The 19,532-nt window shown below is 43.7% G+C and overlaps 1 protein-coding gene across 2 annotated transcripts in view; it reads left to right on the top strand.

Moving 5' to 3' along the window:
* Positions 1-19,532, top strand: part of LOC129763093 (BTB/POZ domain-containing protein KCTD3) — a 46,186-nt gene that overhangs the window by 1,061 nt on the left and 25,593 nt on the right. For both annotated transcript variants that reach the window (XM_055761862.1, XM_055761861.1), the window contains exons 2-5: positions 12,210-12,299; positions 12,355-12,590; positions 12,648-13,652; positions 13,711-13,830. In XM_055761862.1, the coding sequence (XP_055617837.1) occupies positions 12,210-12,299; positions 12,355-12,590; positions 12,648-13,652; positions 13,711-13,830 (1,451 nt within the window). The remainder of the gene's footprint in view (positions 1-12,209; positions 12,300-12,354; positions 12,591-12,647; positions 13,653-13,710; positions 13,831-19,532) is intronic.

The following is a 19,532-nucleotide window of genomic DNA, read 5'->3' as shown; positions in this document are numbered from 1 at the left end:
GAGCCAGAGTGGACCGGAAAAACTTTATTCTATGAAAAAAACCTTACCGAAACAAAAGCAGAATGAATAACAATAACCACTCGGCCACGTGAACCACACGTTCCAAACATTCCGTAATGTCCAAAAAAACTCCGAAAAGGTTTCGTGCCAGAAATGTGTCGAAATAGGTATGGGAGTATCAACAAACGATCGTGAAGTGACCAAAAGATGAAGGCAACATTTCGATGAAAATCCGAATGGTATACATGCAGAGGACCAAGATAACGACGAAAGCGATCACGCTGATGCAGTGAATAAAGTGATGAAGATGTGCCACCTTTAACGATAGGTGATTTAAAGACTGTCATAAAAGGAATGAACAACAGCAAATCGACTGGAAAGAATGGTATCGGAGTGCAAATTATGGCCTCGATTGTCAGAATTTGAGAAACAGAACAGCTACTGGAGGAGTGGAAAAATAGGGTTATGTTCTCAAGAAAAGTGACATACTAGACTGAAAACTTTCGTGCAATCACTGTCCTGAATGCCGCCTACAAAGTTTTCTCAAATTATTTTCGGTCGTCTATCGCCATTAACTAACCGATTCGTAGGACTTCATCGAAGATTGGGCTATTACTGTCCAAATCTTCACTTTGCGGCAGATACTCCAGAAATGAATGCGTACAGAGTTCCTACGGAGCATTTGTGATCCAATTCGTCCTGTCCTGTCAATTCCTTGTGATTACTGGTTTTCACACCATTTTTATTCTTCCCCTACATTCTCTCTGTTGACATCGCGAGGGATGATTCAGACCAAGTTTATTTAATATATTAAGGTGAACCCTGGGGTGGGGTCGTCAATGGGAGTCGTGCCTCCACAAACAATTGAGGTCAAGTCAAACAGACTAGCAATCGTGCGAAATGTTCCATGTACAAAAATCTGATGAGACCGGTTTGTCTTTACGATCACGAGACTTAGATAACGCTCGAAGAGAACCCCTCGGAGTTTTTAAACAAGGTGTGTTAAGAATCAGATGGCGATTTGGATGGCGTCTGGTGGTGAAAGATGAACCACAAGCTCACGCAACTCACAGGTGAACCCAACTTCCATAAAGATAAGAATCAGATGGCGATTTGGATGACGTTTGGCGGTGAAAGATGAACCACAAGCTCACGCAACTCACAGGTGAACCCAACTTCCAAAAGTGGCTGGGCAGATTGCAAGATTGCCGGGTAAACATCCTGTAAAAATTATGTTCATCGGAAATACGGCGGGTACGAGACGAGGAGGAGCAGAGCGAGTTCGTTCCTTTGCTCTTGCAGAACCAGAAATGATTATTACACTGTACAGGTTGTTCGATTCCACTCATTGATCGAGTCTATGAAGGATCATTTCCTCAACAGTTTTCTATTGCACAAGATGAGTTATGATCTAACACTGGTTGCCAGGCTTTTGAATGCTATTACTCGATCTGTAGAAAATTCGGGCGGTACAATGTTGTTTTCTACTAGAAAATTGAACGTCAGAGCGTCGTTTCAGAAATTATTCTAATCGTATTGCATCGGTTGAAGAATTGTTCGATGGAAGGAGTCACAAATAATTCGAACATTATGAATGGTCTATGGTTGGGATATTCTTCAACATCACCAGAACACGAGAGGTTACGCGTTTGACGAATATCATGCCAACTCGACTGGCCGTTGGCAGCACCATCTCAGATAGTAGCGAAACGTTGTGGGTATAAGTGCATGAGTTTTTAAAGCAATTTTGCATGCTTGAAATATACAAAAAAGAATTAGACTACTTTTTTAAAAGGACCAAAATTTTTTTCTTAATTTTTTACAAAAAATATTACTCAAAAACTATAATACATATCAATTTTGGGTCAAAGAATGCAGTGGCGTCTCGTGAGTAAATTGCAATGCTCGAATATTGTTTTTTTTATCTAAGAATTTTAGTGGATTGACTGAACTATCTCGTGTTTCCTCATATTTCAAACATTTCTGAGTCTAATTCTTATTTTGAGCTATTTTTCATAATCGTGCGTAGTAGATTGTATATAAATTCAATATTACATTGCATAAGTTTAGATGCGTAATGGAGTGCGATAGAATGTTTCTTAAACATAATATTAGAGTCTTGTTTTCAGGGACAAATTATCTTTTTAATCAAATTTCCTCTGGTGATACGGTAATGAAATCTAAATCGCAAATCAGTCGCAAAAAGGTTTTCCAATAAATTGCTCCTGATGTTGAATCTCAAGAAGCGATTTGTTCTCAATAGCCATAATCATAAGTTTTTTCAGTCGCTCCTCTCCCATCGTTGATCATAAGTAGGTTTTCAGTCTACGAAGAACTAAAAAACTTTGTTTGACCGATGCTGTGGTTGGAGGAAGCTTTGCGAATAACACAATTTCCGGAAAAATTTCGTCAAGATTGCTACCGATCAGTGGCTTCGTATAGAAAGGTATAGAACACTCGCAGTTCGTTTGAAATTGCTTTATTATATGTTTTAACTATGTTGATCATCCTAGAGCTGTACGCCCACTTGACTCTGCACAAGTTCGGGATCTTCTGCTGCATAAACTTCTTCAACTCGTAATCGCACTTTGGGCTTTCGATGAAGAATGGTGCCAATGAAGAGAGGGAAGAAAAACATTTCCTAGTTTTTGAATTATTCGTGCAAGAGTGCCGAAAAACAATATTGAGAACATGCGTCTTACAATGAATATGATTAGCGTTTGGAAACGACTTCTTTGCGATCGTCTGGATTTCTCCTTTATCTCCTGGCATCACTCGAGCTCCATCATATGTTTGCGCAACCAGCTTAGCAGGTGATACGCCAAATTGATGCAGTAAACTAAACTGATTCTGAATTTATTCTGATGTTCCAGAAAATACTACCGTGGTGTTTATGAAGACGGAAACCGACATATCTTTCGTAGCCAAAAAGTTACACATGTCCTTATAGTTTCCTCTATTTACAGACGTTATGCTTTCATCGTGACCTCGGAAGCTCAGCCCATGTGAACTGAGAAGGCAAACTAATTCAATGAGAATTTTCATGCCTTCTCTGTTTTTCTTCACAATTGAATTATGCTTGTTTCTTACGATTTCATTAGCATGATCTAACGCATCTTCAATGCAAGTTTTCTCAAACGTGCGGTATGTCATGCTGTTGTTGGTGTGCTCTTTGGTAGCTGAATGAGTATTTATAGCGAGAGATGGATGATTCAAAACTGCATATCCTACTCTGTATAGTTCATTAAGACTTATGTCAGATGAATGTAACTTTTAATAAAAATAAAAAAAAATAAAAATAAAAGTATCTCTACACTGTTTGATGCTGGGCTCTGTAACAGCAAACAAGGCCATCAAAATATCTTTACTCTTGTTCCTGAACCAAAAAACCACATCGCGTCGTGAGCTGTAGCATTTAAGTTCCTTGTAACTATTTTACCATTTCTAACACAAGTCGTTTTTAACTTGTCCAGTTTTGTCCGCGGAAAATCCATTTTCGCAAAAAGTTATTTCTCTTCCACAGTTCTTTTCGCAAACGGCGTTTTCAAAAACTCATCGACAATATACTGCCCAACAGTGTGATTTGAAATGATTCATCGCGAATCTCAATTGGCATACCGAAAAACAACTGGATGTTGTTTTGTCATCTGGAGTGCGCAAATCCGACTGCGAATCTCAAGCGTGGATCTCCTCACGTGCAAAGCAAAATATGCACGATACATACGCTAATACATTGGCAATTTACTAGAGGGTGTGAGCGCCGCTCTATCTGTTCACCGAAAAAGTGCACAGAGACTGATGTCGATGACGTAATAAATCATCTGCGTCAAGGAAGCTTTCAGAGAGCCGCTATATTTTTATTGAAAAAAAAATTGCTGAAAAAAATTTATTAAAACATTAAAATTCATTTTTCTAAAAAAGGTTTTTTTTTTAATTTAAAAAAAATATGAATAGCTCTTACAATTTCCAACAAGTCGACCATACATCGGAAGATGGGCACTTTTACAGGGAAAAAGTTTTTCTAACAACAACTTTTTCATGTTTTCTCCGAAAAAATTACAACCCATCTCAATATTGTTCAAAGTCAAGATAGCAATATAGTGTATTCGACAAAGTTTTAGGTCTTATTAAAATATGTACTTTCGTTGAAAACGTCAACTTTCTATCTTTTATAGTTTCTGAAATATAGTGCATTTTGGTATGGAGACCCCTGAAAAAAATAATGTTTTACTCGTTACATTTTTGTGTATAAATTCTCGCGTTTGACATGTTCTTGACATGTTTCTGAATAAAAAAAAGTTAGCCTCTGCTGCTCTGCATGTAAATCGTGATAATTTATACATACAAATGTTACGAATTAAACATTAACAGATACAGCCATTGTTATATCGCAAGCGAGTAGACATAGATTTTTCTCCCGCTGCGAAAAATCGTTTTTTATGTTTATTTTGTCTAACATTATATATAATTGTACGTGTAAATTTCACGGGGCACCACGCAGGCCGTGGAAGTGAGTTTTACCGTCGTTCGTTTGTGTCCGTACCGCCTGTTTATCCGCCGCGAATATCGTGTGTACCAGTAGTATTGTGAACAATTGTTTACGTTTGTTGAGTAGCTAGCGCTGGTGCGGTTACAGCGCCGTACACAAGTTTTTGGACATATCGTTTGTGTTATCCTGTTTGGTGTACAATTTGTAACACTTTTTAATTGTACAAAACAAATAATTTTCGTGCTGTTTGTGGACATAGAAGCCGTACCGGTTGTCGGGTAAGGGTCGGGCCTCCCCCGTAGTGCGTGATAACAAAAAACATTTTAGTGGTGTTTGGCAGTGATTGAGTATTCGCTGGGCCGCCGCCATGGCGGATGTCCCCGGCCCCGCACCCACGGTGTGGGGCCATAAAGGCGGTGGGAACTACCGCAATATTCAAGGCAGTTATTCGGGAGCAACGTTACCAGAACATATGGATCCGGATGGTGAACACGGTGAGCTTATTGTACTGCGCATTACTGGTGTTGGCGATGACGGTAAAGATAAGGACCTCCCCCCCGCACCTTTTCTCATTCGTAAATCTATTGAGAGCTGTGTTAAGAAAATCGAGGGCGCCTTCCCAGAGAGCAATGGTGCGGCTTACGCTCTTAAAGTTCGTAATAAAAAAAGCGGATGCTCTACTACAGCTGACACAATTATCTGATGGTACAAACGTCAAGGTCACCTACCACAAACACTTGAACAGCACCAAGTGGACATTGTGGACATTGTGGACTGCCTCAAAGACCAAAAAGTGACAGCGGCTAGAAGACTCAAACGACGGACCGGTCCAGACGCAGTAGAAAACACTCCTGCGTTTATCCTGACAGTGAATGGTACATGTACACCTGAATTCATCTACTTTGGCTATCTGCGAGTAAGAACGAGGCCGTATTACCCATCGCCCATGCAATGCTTTAAATGCTGGGCATTCGGTCACACAAAAACCAAGTGTAGACAAAATACGCCAACCTGTGGGAATTGTTCCGTTAACCATGCGATTCCGGCGGAAGGTCCCAAATGCCAGCAGCCCTCGTTCTGCAGCAGATGCAATTCCGCAGGTCACAATCTTGCTTCCCGTTCTTGTCCGGAATACCGGAAGGAGAATACAATACAAAAGCTTAAAGTGGACAGGGACGTCGATTACAAAATGGCAAGATTAATCTTTGAGGCAGAAAATGGTCGGTCGGTAAGCTATGCCCAAGCTGTCAGAGGAGACAGAGTACCCGACCACATACCAAATAAGGAGGCAGCCCCGGATCGAAAAACAAATGACCTGGTGAAGAAAATAGAAGAAAAAGATCTTACTATCGCGAACATGGCCGCTTCAATGGAGTTACAACGTATCGAGGCGTTAAAAAACACGGAGATGATCAAGTCTCTGGTGGATAAAATCGATCAGATGGCCAATACACTAGCGGCCATGGAGCAACGATTGACCCAGAAGGACAAAATCATCACTCTGCAACAGAAGGAGATATCTAAAGCCAGGTCATTATTGCCCCAAACAAAAAGTGTCGAAACATCCGAGGTAATAAAAGTCACCCATTCCAGCCCTCCCTCCTTGTTAAACACCCCTACATCCTCCCGACCGGCCAAATCCACAAGCATATTACCACAAAACTCCAGCTTGGTCAATTCCTCTGACTCCGACATAGAATCCAACGAACTAGATGACACGCTTACGAGAACACCATCTCCGTCTACACCAGTACTTCTTACCGCCCAGTCTGGAGATCGAACTACAAATGCAACGCCCTCGAATAAAAGAAAACCTGAATCCCCGCTTACACAACCACCGAAGGACATCCGTCAGAGATCGTCAACAGTAGGCAAGCAACCCGCCTTGCCTCCATATAACCCTCGATCTAATCAGCGATCAGACTCTCCATACCCACCGCTGACTAGCGGTAAGGACCGTCAGCCCAAATAGTGTTTCGTCCAACTCTTACCTCACCTGTCGCCAACCACTACTCCACCAATCAGCTCTCCGGTAGGGATAGTCGGGGCCCCGTAGATGCGGACGCTACAGCCCCACCGGAATCGACGGACAACCTCCGGCATCCCTCGCCGCGAACTGTCGCTGACCGAAGCAGCAGAGCCCCAGGTATGCAGGGCCCCAGCAGTGCGGACGTTACACCCCCACCGGAACTGCTGGACAACCTCTGCAGCCTGTGGACGAAGAAACAAACCTACGTCGATGAAGAACGAAACCCAGCGATATTTCCTGGTAGTCGAGGCCCCGTCAGTGCGGACGTTATACCCCCACCGGTACTGATGGTCTACCCCCGGCGCCAGGGAGATGCAGTATTTTACGATCCAGCTTTCGGGACGCACAAGGGTGGCAACACCTATTCCCCGACGAACTACGTGGGAATTGTACCTGAACTCGAGACGCACAAGGGTGGCAACACCTGTTCCCCGAAGGACCACGTGGGACCAGCACCAGAAATCGGGACGCACAAGGGCGGCAACGTCTATTCCCCGAAGGACTGCGTGGGAACTGCATCAGATCTCGGGACGCACAAGGGTGGAATCACTCGTTCCCCGATCGATCTCACTGGATTTTCTTCTGCCGACATTGTGCAACTTCCGTTACCCTGTGCCATTATCACCGAAGTATCCACCGCCAAATCACAAAGTAGCGCAGAGGATTGCAGTGACGCCGAACCGTTTTTTCCCGCCGTCGGGTCAAGTGAACGAACGCTGGTTGAGAGTTCTACTCCCAGTCGCCGCGCACCGCTGTCTTGTTCGACAACACCGCGTATCGTTGCCACTGCGATCTTTCCAGCTGCCGACACAACACCATCCACAGTTAATATACCAATCCGCCGAAGATCCGCTCGTCTCGCCGCCAGGGCTAAGCCGGCCGCCACAACCACTCCACTGGAAGCTCATGACAGGCCTGTTTCGCCTATACCAGCCGAAGCGAGGTCCGATGCCAATATCTATGATGCATGGAGACGTAGCCGAGGAGATCTCACGCAAGCTATGGCCGGGAGTTCCAGCTCCCCAACGAACCTCACCACCTTTCCTCGGCTGCTTCCGAGTGGAATGGCTGCCCAACCTGTTATCGTCGGTGGAGTTCCACCGGGAATCGTCACATTCAGTACCACTACACCTCTGATACCCCACCACACCGCCCATCACCAGGAAAGTATGTCCACCAACACATCCACCAACCTCGCTCTGCAATGGAACATCAATGGACTGTACAACAACTTGGGAGAACTGGAGATCCTTGACCGAGAGCTATGTCCGTCCGTCATCGCACTCCAAGAGATAAATCGAATTTCCACAACGAACATACAGAAAATTGTCGGGGGTAGATTCCACTGGTACACTAAGCGGGGCTCTGTTTTGCAACACTCCGTTGCTTTGGGTGTCCGGAGAAACATTCCCCATTTGCGAAAACAAATATCCACTGACCTGCCAATAATAGCAGTCCGAAACGAGGCCCCGATTCCGGTGACCATCATTTGTATATACCTGCCGTGTGGCGTAATCCCGGAACTACGACGGAAGCTGCTTGAAGCGGTAGCAGGCTTGGAGGACCCAAAAATCATCTTGGGGGACTTCAATGCTCATCACCGCAACTGGGGAATGCAAACACCAGACGTCAGAGGGAATATCATCGCCGACCTCTTGGAGGTGATGGAGCTCTCGGTCTTAAATGATGGCACTGACACTTTCCGTAGAGGAACGAGCCACACAGCCATTGATATTTCAGCAGCTAGTCTCAACTTGGTGGATAGGTTAGGGTGGAACAAAGCCGACGACCTTCATGGCAGCGATCATCACCCGATAACCATCAGCTTTAACGGCCCGCCGCCGCTCACTACTCGCAGACCAAGATGGATCTTCGAAAGAGCTGACTGGACAGCCTTTCAAACATCCTCCGACTTCTTGATATCTAGAGACAACCCAACCACCATTGCCACTTTCAACAAAACCATTATGGAGGCGGCCGAAGCCTCCATCCCAAGAACGAAAACCACTCCGGGGAAAAAAGCGTTGCATTGGTGGTCCGAGGACATCAAGTGGGAGGTCAAGAAGCGGAGAAAGTTTCTGCGTACGGCCAAACGACTACCAGTAGGAGACCCAATGAAGGAAGCTGCTATGAACAGGTATCGAGCGCAACACATCAGAGTACGGCGGTTAATCCGGAAGGCGAAGTTAGACAGTTGAACTGGTTTTCTGGAGTCTATCAACGAAAACCAGTCCTCTGCGGATCTTTGGCGCAGAGTAAATGCACTAAATGGGAAGAGAAGGCCATACAATCCCATTCTTCTAGTGGATGGTATAACCTTCAGCGATCCGGTAGATACTTCGAACACGCTCGGCGAATATTTCGCGGGATTGTCCTCGATCTCCGAATATGAGCTCGATTTCATCCGTCGACAGGGAGCGGGTATCACTTCGGTCAGCAACTTTGTGGTCCCTATGAGTCGTCCTAATAATCCTCTCAACCGGAACTTCACCATCGAGGAACTTTCTGTTGCCCTACGTTCCGCAAAAGGTGAGTCAACTGGCCCTGACGGTATCGGCTATAAGATGCTGAAACAGTTGTCTCAGCTCGGACAGTCCACCCTTCTCAGCATCTTTAACGACCTGTGGAATACACACGAATTTCCCGAGGGTTGGAGACACAGCCTAGTAATACCCATACCTAAGGTCGGTCAAAGCAGCAACAACGTGAAAGGCTACCGTCCAATTTCCTTAACCTCCTGTTCATCCAAGATCCTGGAAAGAATGGCGAATAGACGCCTGGTCACCTTTCCGGGTATGGGCACCAACAATTACTTCGCGACCCTCGGAGACGTGATAGCCGAAGCCAACAGGAACCGTCAGCACATGGAGATGGTAGCACTGGACCTAGAAAAGGCATACAACAGAACATGGATTCCGTTAGTGCTGAAAACTCTGGCAGATTGGGGCGTTGACGGGAAATTACTGCACTTCATCAAGAACTTCGCCACACGCCGAACCTTTGAGGTCAAAATTGGTAACATCAGTTCCCGAGCTTTCCACGAGGAAACAGGAGTACCTCAAGGTTCTGTTCTTGCCGTCACCCTCTTTCTCGTCGCCATGAATAGCCTGTTCCAGGTCCTGTCTGGGGGAGTCTTCGTGTTTGTCTACGCGGACGACATTCTTCTGATGGCAGTGGGTGACACCCATAGGATTCCACGCATCAGGATACAGGCAGCTACCAATGCCATCGGCCGGTGGGCGGCCGAAAGAGGATTTAGACTTTCAGCGCAGAAGAGCGGCCATATGGTGATTTGCAGCGATAGACATCAGGGTCCCAACTCCAGGGTCCAGCTATACAAAAACAACATTCCCCGCCGAAAAACGCTAAAGATCCTTGGAGTGTTTGTTGACCACAAACTTAACTTCCTCCGCCATTTCGATGAAGTTAAGAAGAGCTGTGCCACCCGGTTGAACCTTCTAAAAACCCATTTCCAAACCGCACCGGAGCAACAACAGAAATATTCGGCTACGGGTGGCTAAAGCCATCATCAGCAGCCGCCTCACCTATGGCCTTGAACTGACGTGTTTGGCTGGAGACAAGCTCCCAAAATCTCTGGCACCGATCTACAACAAAGCACTACGGACTGTCTCCGGTCGCCTGCCATCAACACCAGCTGCCTCTGTCTGCGCCGAAATTGGAGAACCTCCTTTCGATCTGATCATAGACTCGGCGATCGTAGCCAGGACTGCCAGTTTCTTGTCGAAAACCAGCGGTAGAGGGGAGACCCACCTGACCGCCCTTAGCAACACGATCCTGCAGCGGGTGGCGCACGCCAACCTCCCCCCAGTGGCAAAACAATCCTAGTTTGGTGCGAACGACTGGAGGTTCCCAACTGTTCTCGTCGAGAACGGTATTAGGGACAACTTTCGAGCCAGGGTGAGCTCGATCGGTCTGCTAGAATATTTCAAGGCCATCATAGCAGAAAAATACCGTCTCCACGAGATCAGATACTCGGACGGCTCAAAAGGACCATCGGGAGTTGGATTTGGGGTAAGCGATAATAATAATAGTCTGATTTCCAGCAAGAAACTCGCGGACATCTGCCAGGTCTTCTCGGCCGAAGTGGCCGGCATCTTCGAGGCAACTACAACTTTATCTTCCAAGCCGTTGTTGGTCGTCTCCGACTCGGCAAGCGCCATTGATGCCATCGGTGCGACCAGGTCCAAACATCCATGGGTACAGGCCATCAGGAAGAACATATTGCCTGACACTGTGCTCATGTGGGTCCCCGGACACAACGGCATCGCAGGGAATGAAGCGGCCGACCAGTTTGCCGGAATCGGTCACACCAGACCGTTCTTCACTCGGGATGTGCCGCTTGACGATGTGAAGTTGTGGATCACCAACTCTTTCCGCACCTTTTGGACCGAAAGGTGGTTTGCAGAGAGGGGGCAGTTCCTCAGAAAAGTCAAGGGCACGATTGTCAGGTTTGACGATGTTAAAGGAATGAGAGAACAACGAATCCTGTCCAGATTGAGGACCGGTCACTGCTCGGTCTCACACGGATTCAATAGAGGACCCTTCCATCTACTCTGCGACCTCTGCCAAATCCACAACTCCGTCGAGCACTTCTTGTGTGGTTGCCCGAAATTCGATGATCTACGAAACCTGCATGGAATCAGCGGGAGTGTAAGGGACATCTTGAAGGACGATCCAGCAAGAGTAGCAGCACTTGTCTGCTACCTAAAAGATGCCGAACTATTTTTTAAGATCTAGCGTCTGAACAATGGATCAGTCAAGAAGATCCTTGTTGCTTCCCCTCCACGATGAAGGGGAATAAGAACACGCCGGCATCTTCAACGGCACGGCTTCCTCTCCACTGGCCTGGAGCCATGGTCCGAGGACATCCATGCCATCTGGTCCAACAAGCAAACAGCAAATTCTTTGTTAAGTCATGTCTCGCAAAAGGATTTATATGTGTTAAATTTTTACGTCCAATTTTTATGTGATAATTTTATGTGCAATCTGTTCCTAACGAAACCTTGCGGCAATGCCGTCGATAAAGAGGCGAACCAGCCCAGGAGGCTAAAAACCTCTCAAATAAAGAATAAAAAAAAAAAAAAAACATTAACAGTAATTTTTCAAAGAATAACACGAAAAGGTTGTTGTTCGAAAAACTTTTTCCCTGTAAGATTGGCACTTTCCGATGCATAGGTAACCTGTTGGAAATTGTAAGGGCTATTCGTATCTATTTTATCAAAATTTAAAAAAAACTGCTTTCGAGGAAAATAACTTTTTATTTTCAAAATATGTTTTTTCAATGATTTTTTTTTAAATTTGCTTGATATTTTTTTATGAAAACAAAACATGAAACAAAACATTTCATTCTTTAACCAACATTTTGTAGATCTTATAGTTTTTGGAGCAAGATATTTCGAAAAAAAAGTTGAAAAACTCAAAATTCCAAGTGATTTCTCACAAAATCTACCAGACCTACAAAATTTTAGTCAAAGAATGACTAAACCGGTATACTTAAACTATGCAAAGCGACGATTTCGACGCCTGAAAGAAATACCATTCCTCATAAGAAAATTGGAAATATAAACTTCTTCAGCGGAAGTATATACAACATACATGAATTCTAGTAAAAAGTAGTTTAAAGTAGTGTTGTGATTAGTAATTTATATTTTTTTCGATACGAATTCGTAGATTTTCCACATCGCGCCAGACATTAACATGGGTACCGGACACATTTTTCACATCTCTGCTTAACTCTGAACGAAATGGACGAATTTCTAGGTATTCCCACATGTATTTCACATAATTTCGTGGCCGTAACAATTCATATTTGTAGTCTACGCGATGAAACTGATGCCATTTTTATTGATCGTGATCCAAAATTGTTTTCGATAATATTGAACTATCTTCGCACTAAGGAGATCGATATTAAATCGTGCGATATTCGAGTGTTGCGCCACGAGGCTGAATTCTACAACATTTCTCCACTCATTAAGCGTCTTATGCTGTGCGAGGAAATGGACCAATCCAGTTGTGGAGATGTTTTGTTTTATGGTTATCTGTCAGCTCCAAGTAAGTCATATGTTACACTGCTATACAAACGAAATAACATTGAATACACTGATGCAGACATTCCCATCCAAGATGTGCCCCTAGTTTCGAACAATTCTGTCACATCCTCGAGTTCATCTTCCAGTTCAAATGGCTCATCACAATCGAGACAGCCCAAAACTCAAGTTGATTCCCTACAATCAACATATTCCCAACCCAATCCGTCTTCATCACAACCACCCTCGGTGGGTCCATCAGGCGCGTCATCGAGTGGAGCAATATGTAATACTTCAACGAATCCTCGTCCAGGCTCAATGGTGCGTGTTCCAGAATTGTCACAGAGTTCCGGTTCATCTGGAAGTGGTACAGGAGGCGCTGCTGGATCCCGACATGCTGGTCATTCTCGGAACTCTTCGTGGGATCTTCGGGTATCGTATAATGGAAATGGAAGAAACTCGCAGTGGGCTCCCGGCCACTCACGAACCGCCTCATTGGATATGATGAGACATCATTCTCGAAACTCTTCGGTCGATTTGAACAAATACGTTAGGAACGATCTGGGTCTCGTATTCGGACCGAGTCAGTCGTCCGGATGGTCCGATCCCATGCGTGTCCAGATAATCAAAGCTCATCACAATTGGATTTTGGTTGCATATGCACACTTTGTCACTTGCTATCGATTGAAAGACTATTGTGGGTGGCAGCAGATTTTTATCTCACCTTACGTTGAACAAACAATCGAACGAATAGCTATTAACGCGAAAATGAGTCTAGCCACATCGGCTGGTGAACAATCGCATAGTAAGATGGTAGCAATCTCATACGGTAGTCAAATTCGACTTTGGGGAATCTCAGAAGATGGCAGCAAATGTGACGTCGGTACATTCAACTTGCATGTACGCGTCGAGTATCTATTCTTCATTGGTAGCCAACTGGTTGCCCTTTCTTCGTCTGGAAAAATAGGCGTTTGGCACGCGATGACTCAGCATTGGCAAATTCAAGATTTGGTGCCGATTCTGTCGTTCGACACCGCCGGTTCGTTTCTGCTTCTTGGTTGCAATAATGGTTCGATCTATTATATTGGTGAGATAACTGATGTGTATCACTACTTGCATTTGTTGCTTACCATTTACAATTTCAGATATGCAAAAATTCCCTCTCCGTATGAAGGATAACGATTTGCTAGTTACCGAACTATACAAGGATCCCTCGAACGACTCCATCACGGCTATTTCAGTTTATTTAACGCCGAAAACTACAAGTGAGTAAATTACTACATTATAGTTTGTGTAACTCGTCTTCTTTTTTAACCAGAAATTGAACTGCACATACAGAAAGCTTGAAAAGTAACATTGCAATAGGAAAGATGATTACCAAAAATAGACTCAATTATATTTCGAGGGTTACTCTCAATTTGTTACTATACACTATTGAAGTGTGGAGGTGATCTGGCGCAGTGGTAATATCCATACCTCTCAGTGGTAATATCCATTGAGATCACGAGCTCAATTCTCACTCCCGACATTCTTCCGAAACTGGAAGTAAATGAGACGAACCACCAGAAATGTGTTGAAAGTCACTATAATAGAGAAAAAAAACTATTGAAGCGATTCTAGCAGAAAGTGAATCAATTAACGAGTAGATTAACTTTTCAGAATTATGTTATAGTTCATGAAAATAGAAATGTTATTTCGAGCGTCGAAAACAGACATAACATGAAGCTAGGCGAAGCGGTGAAGCTAGGTCCACTCCAAGCCAATGGCGCTGTTCATCATAACAGTATTCAAGACGCATATTGATCAGAGAATAATTCACAGTGAATGTTTCTAATGTCTCAGATTTTGACAGATCACTGAGACTCGTCGATCTGACATCAAGATTAACAGTTGAAGGAAAATTTTATTGAATCTTGTATACTATAGGGTTGGGGAAAAAGAAATGTCGTATTTCTGATCGCAATTTGACGCTTTATTTAACATACTTTAAGTTATCCAATTCAAGTCAAATATGCGCCGTTTTGTTCGCAAACTTGTTGCCATTTAGAAGGCAACTTCATTATACCCCCCTTATAAACCCCCCCCCCCCCCTCCTTATTTGTAAAAAACTCAGATAGCCAGTTTTCGCAAGCCTCTTTTGAGGCCAACTTAGTATCACCAAGAGCGTTTTGCATGGACTGGAAGAGATGATAATCACGGACTATACGATGGGTGCAATAGGACATCCCATCCGAGCTCCCGTAGCTTCCGGCGGGTCATCAAAGATGTGTGAGGCCGAGCGTTGTCCTGGTGGAAAACAACACCATTCCTATTGATCATTTCTGGCCGCTTATGGTCAATCGCCTGCTTCAAACGGTCAAGCTGCTCACAGTAGAGAACCGAGTTGAGGGTCTGGCCATAGTTGAGCAGCTCATAGTGGATGATTCTCTTCCAATCCCACACACAGCAAAACCTTCCTGGCCGTCAATCCGGGCTTGGCGATGGTTCGGGCCGGCTCACCGCGCTTCGACCACGACTTTTTTCGCTTTAAATTGTCGTACGTGATCCACTTTTCATCACCAGTCACCATCTTCTTTAAAAATGGGTCGAGTTCGTTCCGTTTCAGCAGTGCATCGCAGGCGTTGATTCGATCTAAAAGATTTTTTTTTGCGTAAACTCGTGTGGCACCCATACATCCATCTTTTTTTGGAATCCAATCTTCTGCAAATGGTTCCAAACGGTTTTATGGTCTATGCCCAGTTCCTGGCCAATCGAGCGAGTGCTCACATGCCGGTCTACTTGGATGATTTCAACGATTTTATCGGTTTCCACGACTATTGGCCTACCAGTACGGAGTGTATCTTCGACAGCCACCTCACCAGAACGAAATCAATCAAACCAACGCTGTGCTGTGCGAATCGTTACAGTATCTGGTCCATAAACTACACGAATTTTTTCGGCCGCCTTCGTTGCAGTTTTACCTCGCAGGTAGTAAAAACGTAAAATATGACGAATTTCTTGCTTGGTGGACTCCATCTTTGACGCGCTATAACTTGAGACTGAAAAGGACAATCACAACACTGTCAAAACGACACTTGTAGCACAGATTGTAAGCGATAAGGACAACACAAGATATGTTTAAGTGTTGCCATATATTGATAATATACGACATTTCTTTTTCCCCAACCCAATATTATACGTTCTAAAGTAGATGCGAATGAACTGCATAGTGCATAGTGCATAGTAAAAACGAAGAATCGAATCGAATCGTTCTAAAGATTTGCGTTTCACTGATTTGCTATTTTGACGGAGTCTGTTGGACCAGAACGCTCAGACGCCCAGAAATCATTGAACGAAGGTTACGAGGAAATCGTGAAAAATGCATTGCCATGCGCCAACTGGAGAACAATAGCACAGAATGAGTGCCCCTCCTATCTGTAAAAAAGCTTGGAGTGGTCCTACATCATGGAACGGGATGTGAAACTGAGTTTTTGTACCGCGGGACCCTTGGACTTGCACTGGGACGAATCACGACAGGGTTATTGAAACGCGCACGGTTACAAACAATAAAAACAAACTTTATTTACTACTAAACGGATACATTTGGTGATGGACGATAAACAATTGACTCAATCCACAACAATGCAAAAGTAAACAACATCAAACGACAACCACATTAAAAACACAAGCATGCGTATCTCCAGCATCGCCAGCATCGCTCAGTGACAGACATGCTGTCGTGCGGGAAATGCGGTCTAAGCTGCGTCGGATGAACAACGTATCCGAAGCGCGGCAAAATAGAGTTGTCCACAACAGGAGTGTTGACACTGGAGCTCACTTGCTTCGCTGACGACATTTCCACAATTGTATCCGGTGGAATGTACGAGGAGTGACGACATTTCCATAATTGTGTCCGGAATTGTGGAAGGTCGAAATGCTAGCCACTGAAACTGCCGATTGCTCACCGTAAAACCCAATCAATTAATTGCTAATAAATAACTACAGGAGGGCACAGCATCAAAGCATGCAAAGATACCAGTAGGAGGACACATTATAGTCTCCAAACGAGAGCTGAGTTGAGTTGATGTTATAATTGACGACAGACTCATCCTTAAGAGCCACGTAAAATATGCTTTCAGAAAGGTGACTCATTCCATCGTAGCTCTCACTAGAGTAATGTCCAACAATGCAAGGTGTTAAATGGCAGTGACTTAAACTTATTTGCTGACGACACTGTTATTTTCGTTGCAGCTGATACATTGCAAGATTGCTACATAAAGATGAACAATGAACTGCTAAACTTAGACGAATGGTTGAAATGGAAGAAACTCAAGTTAAACATAAACAAAACGAAGAATATGGTAGTATCTACACGAAATCTTGACAATGAAGGTCTTAATATAACTATTGATGGGCAAACGGTGGAAAGAGTATCATCGATCAAATATCTTGGCGTTATTCTTGACGAAACGCTGCACTTCGACGAACATATAAACTATACTATAAAGAAGGCAGCTCAAAAATATGGAGTGCTCTGTAGAATTAATCGATTCTTGACCTTTGAAAGTAAAATCACTATCTATAAGGCACTAATTGCTCCACATTTTGATTATTGTGCATCTGTGCTATTTCTTGCAAATAAGAGGCAAATGCAAAGAATGCAAATTGTGCAAAACAAGGCGATGCGCCTTATATTGAGATGTGATCGACTAACTCCACGAAGATTTATGCTCGAATGCCTGCAATTGATGTCAGTGAGTCAGCGTATTAAGTACTGCACGCTTACGTTCATATATAAGATGACTAACGGTATGACATCGAATTATCTACAAATCACGATAACGTATGGGAGAGATATGCACCGATATAACACAAGACAAGCAAGTGACCTCAGAACCATGAACTTTCGAATGTCTTGTACCCAAAATGCGCTTTTTTACAGAGGATATCGACTTTACAATACATTACCAAATGAAGCAAAGACAGCAACAAATCTTCGAAGGTTCCGTAGTATTTGTAAAGAGTTTTTGAAGCATGATTTGGATTTGTAACCCAGTATAGAATCAATGTTAATCAATGTTAGCATGTAAGATAACGAAGTTATAACGGATATTTGTGTTTCTTAACTTATGACTATGATGATGATGGTATGTTAATTGTTTGCGGAACTTAAGTCGTATTTTTTTTGACGTAGGACTACGTCTAACCGGAAGATATAGGGGGTGAAATGGAAATCTAGGCACTGAACAAGTAGGAAAAAATGCAAGATTTGGAACGCTTATAACTCGAGCATTTCTCAATAGATCGCAAAGGTTTTTGCATCAATTGATAGGACATATATCTACGCATCTATCATAACGAATAACATTTCATTTTTCTTGAGATGAATAATTGAATAATTGTGAAATATCAAGCATTGTCAAAATGCACTATGTGCCCATTTTTGATTGGTCCATTTTGTGCTCCTCAAATCGTATCGACCAAAACGGGCAACCAGAACAGCAGCGAAATAGAATGAAGCACGATTGGAAAGGAAAAAGAAAAAAAATGAACGAAACATTGGTCGCAGTCTCACACATGCGTAATTCTCGAGCCAGCCAGTCAGCTTAAAAATCCCCGCTCCGCTGCCGTAACGATCATTCTTTGTGTGGACACCGACTGGACAACATCGTTGCTGGACGAGCTGGACGGCGAGGGATCGAGTGCCTTTCTCAAGGCAAGAGGGCGGAGGTGGTAGCGCTGGAGTAGAGTAATAGAGTAGAGTAGAGTAATAGAGTAGAGTAGAGTTTTCAAAGGGCCTTTCTCAAGGCTAGAGACGAATGAACTGCAAAAGTTTAAAGTCTCTATAATACAAGACCTTCCTTCCTTCCGTAACGATCATTCTCATTCAAACCGTACACCACATCAGTTCGCATCACAACACATCAACAAACCAACCCAAGCAGCCATGTCTGGACATGGCAAAGGAGGAAAAGTGAAGGGAAAGGTATAATCCCGCTCGAATCGCGTTGGTCTGGAGTTCCCCGCAAGGGTAGCTAAGCCGAGCGCGTTAGTACCAGTGCACCAGTCCACCTAGTCGGCGTTATATAGTTTCGGCCGCCGAAGTGATCGAGTTAGCTGGCAAAGCTGCTCGCGACGATAAGAAAACCCGCATTCGGAACAGAACAAATTCGGTTCGGTGGACATCAAGACAACAGGCAGTTGCAGCGAGTGGCGAGTGGCAAACGCAATCGCAAAACGGCAGCAGGTAGCAGAAGAAAAAAGTTTGTTCTTTATACAAACTGCTTTGGTGGCAAATCCAGAACAAGGCGGCATCGAGGGCGTTCGAAATGGTTTTTTTCAAAACCACGAGTACTAAGTTTTCTAAATTGGAACCATTCCATAAAACAAGGCGCTTTTCAGGGCCATTAAACCTTCCAAAAAAGAGTTTAGGAAATACAGTTCAATGCTTTCTAAAACATTATCCAAAATAATAATAAAACACAAATTGATTTTTTCATAATTTGTTTGCCAGGATCTGATGAGTATGTGAATTTGGCAGTTGTTCTGAGCTTATTGATAGTTGGGGACTTTCCAGATTATTCAATTTTCACCAATTCTTAAATTGTTTCCAGATTGAATGTACAGTAATTTACAATTAGTTCGACATTTAGCTAATTGGACGGACATGTAATGCGACTTATTTAGTTGGACATTGTTGTAAACATAGAAATCGGGGTCATAACCCCACATTGAAAGTCGACACTGTACCACTGTCATCGCAAATGTTCAATTACAGGTTAAAATCGCCTCCAATGCGACACTGAGTGGCGAAATTTTCCAACTGTGAAAGCTGTGGCGAGTGGCAAACGCAATAGCTAAACAGGAAGGTTTAACCGAACAAGATGGGAATATCGAGTGATAACAAAAACACAACACCAAAGGTTCTTTTCAGAACCATCAACATATTCATAAAGAGTAAACAGTGGACTAATCCATTTTTCAGGTA

The sequence above is a fragment of the Toxorhynchites rutilus genome, chromosome 1 (genome assembly GCF_029784135.1).
Source record: "Toxorhynchites rutilus septentrionalis strain SRP chromosome 1, ASM2978413v1, whole genome shotgun sequence".
Taxonomy (NCBI): Eukaryota; Metazoa; Arthropoda; class Insecta; order Diptera; family Culicidae; genus Toxorhynchites; species Toxorhynchites rutilus.
Note: the sequence above shows the minus strand (reverse complement) of the source record. Positions and strands in the feature narration are given on the sequence as shown.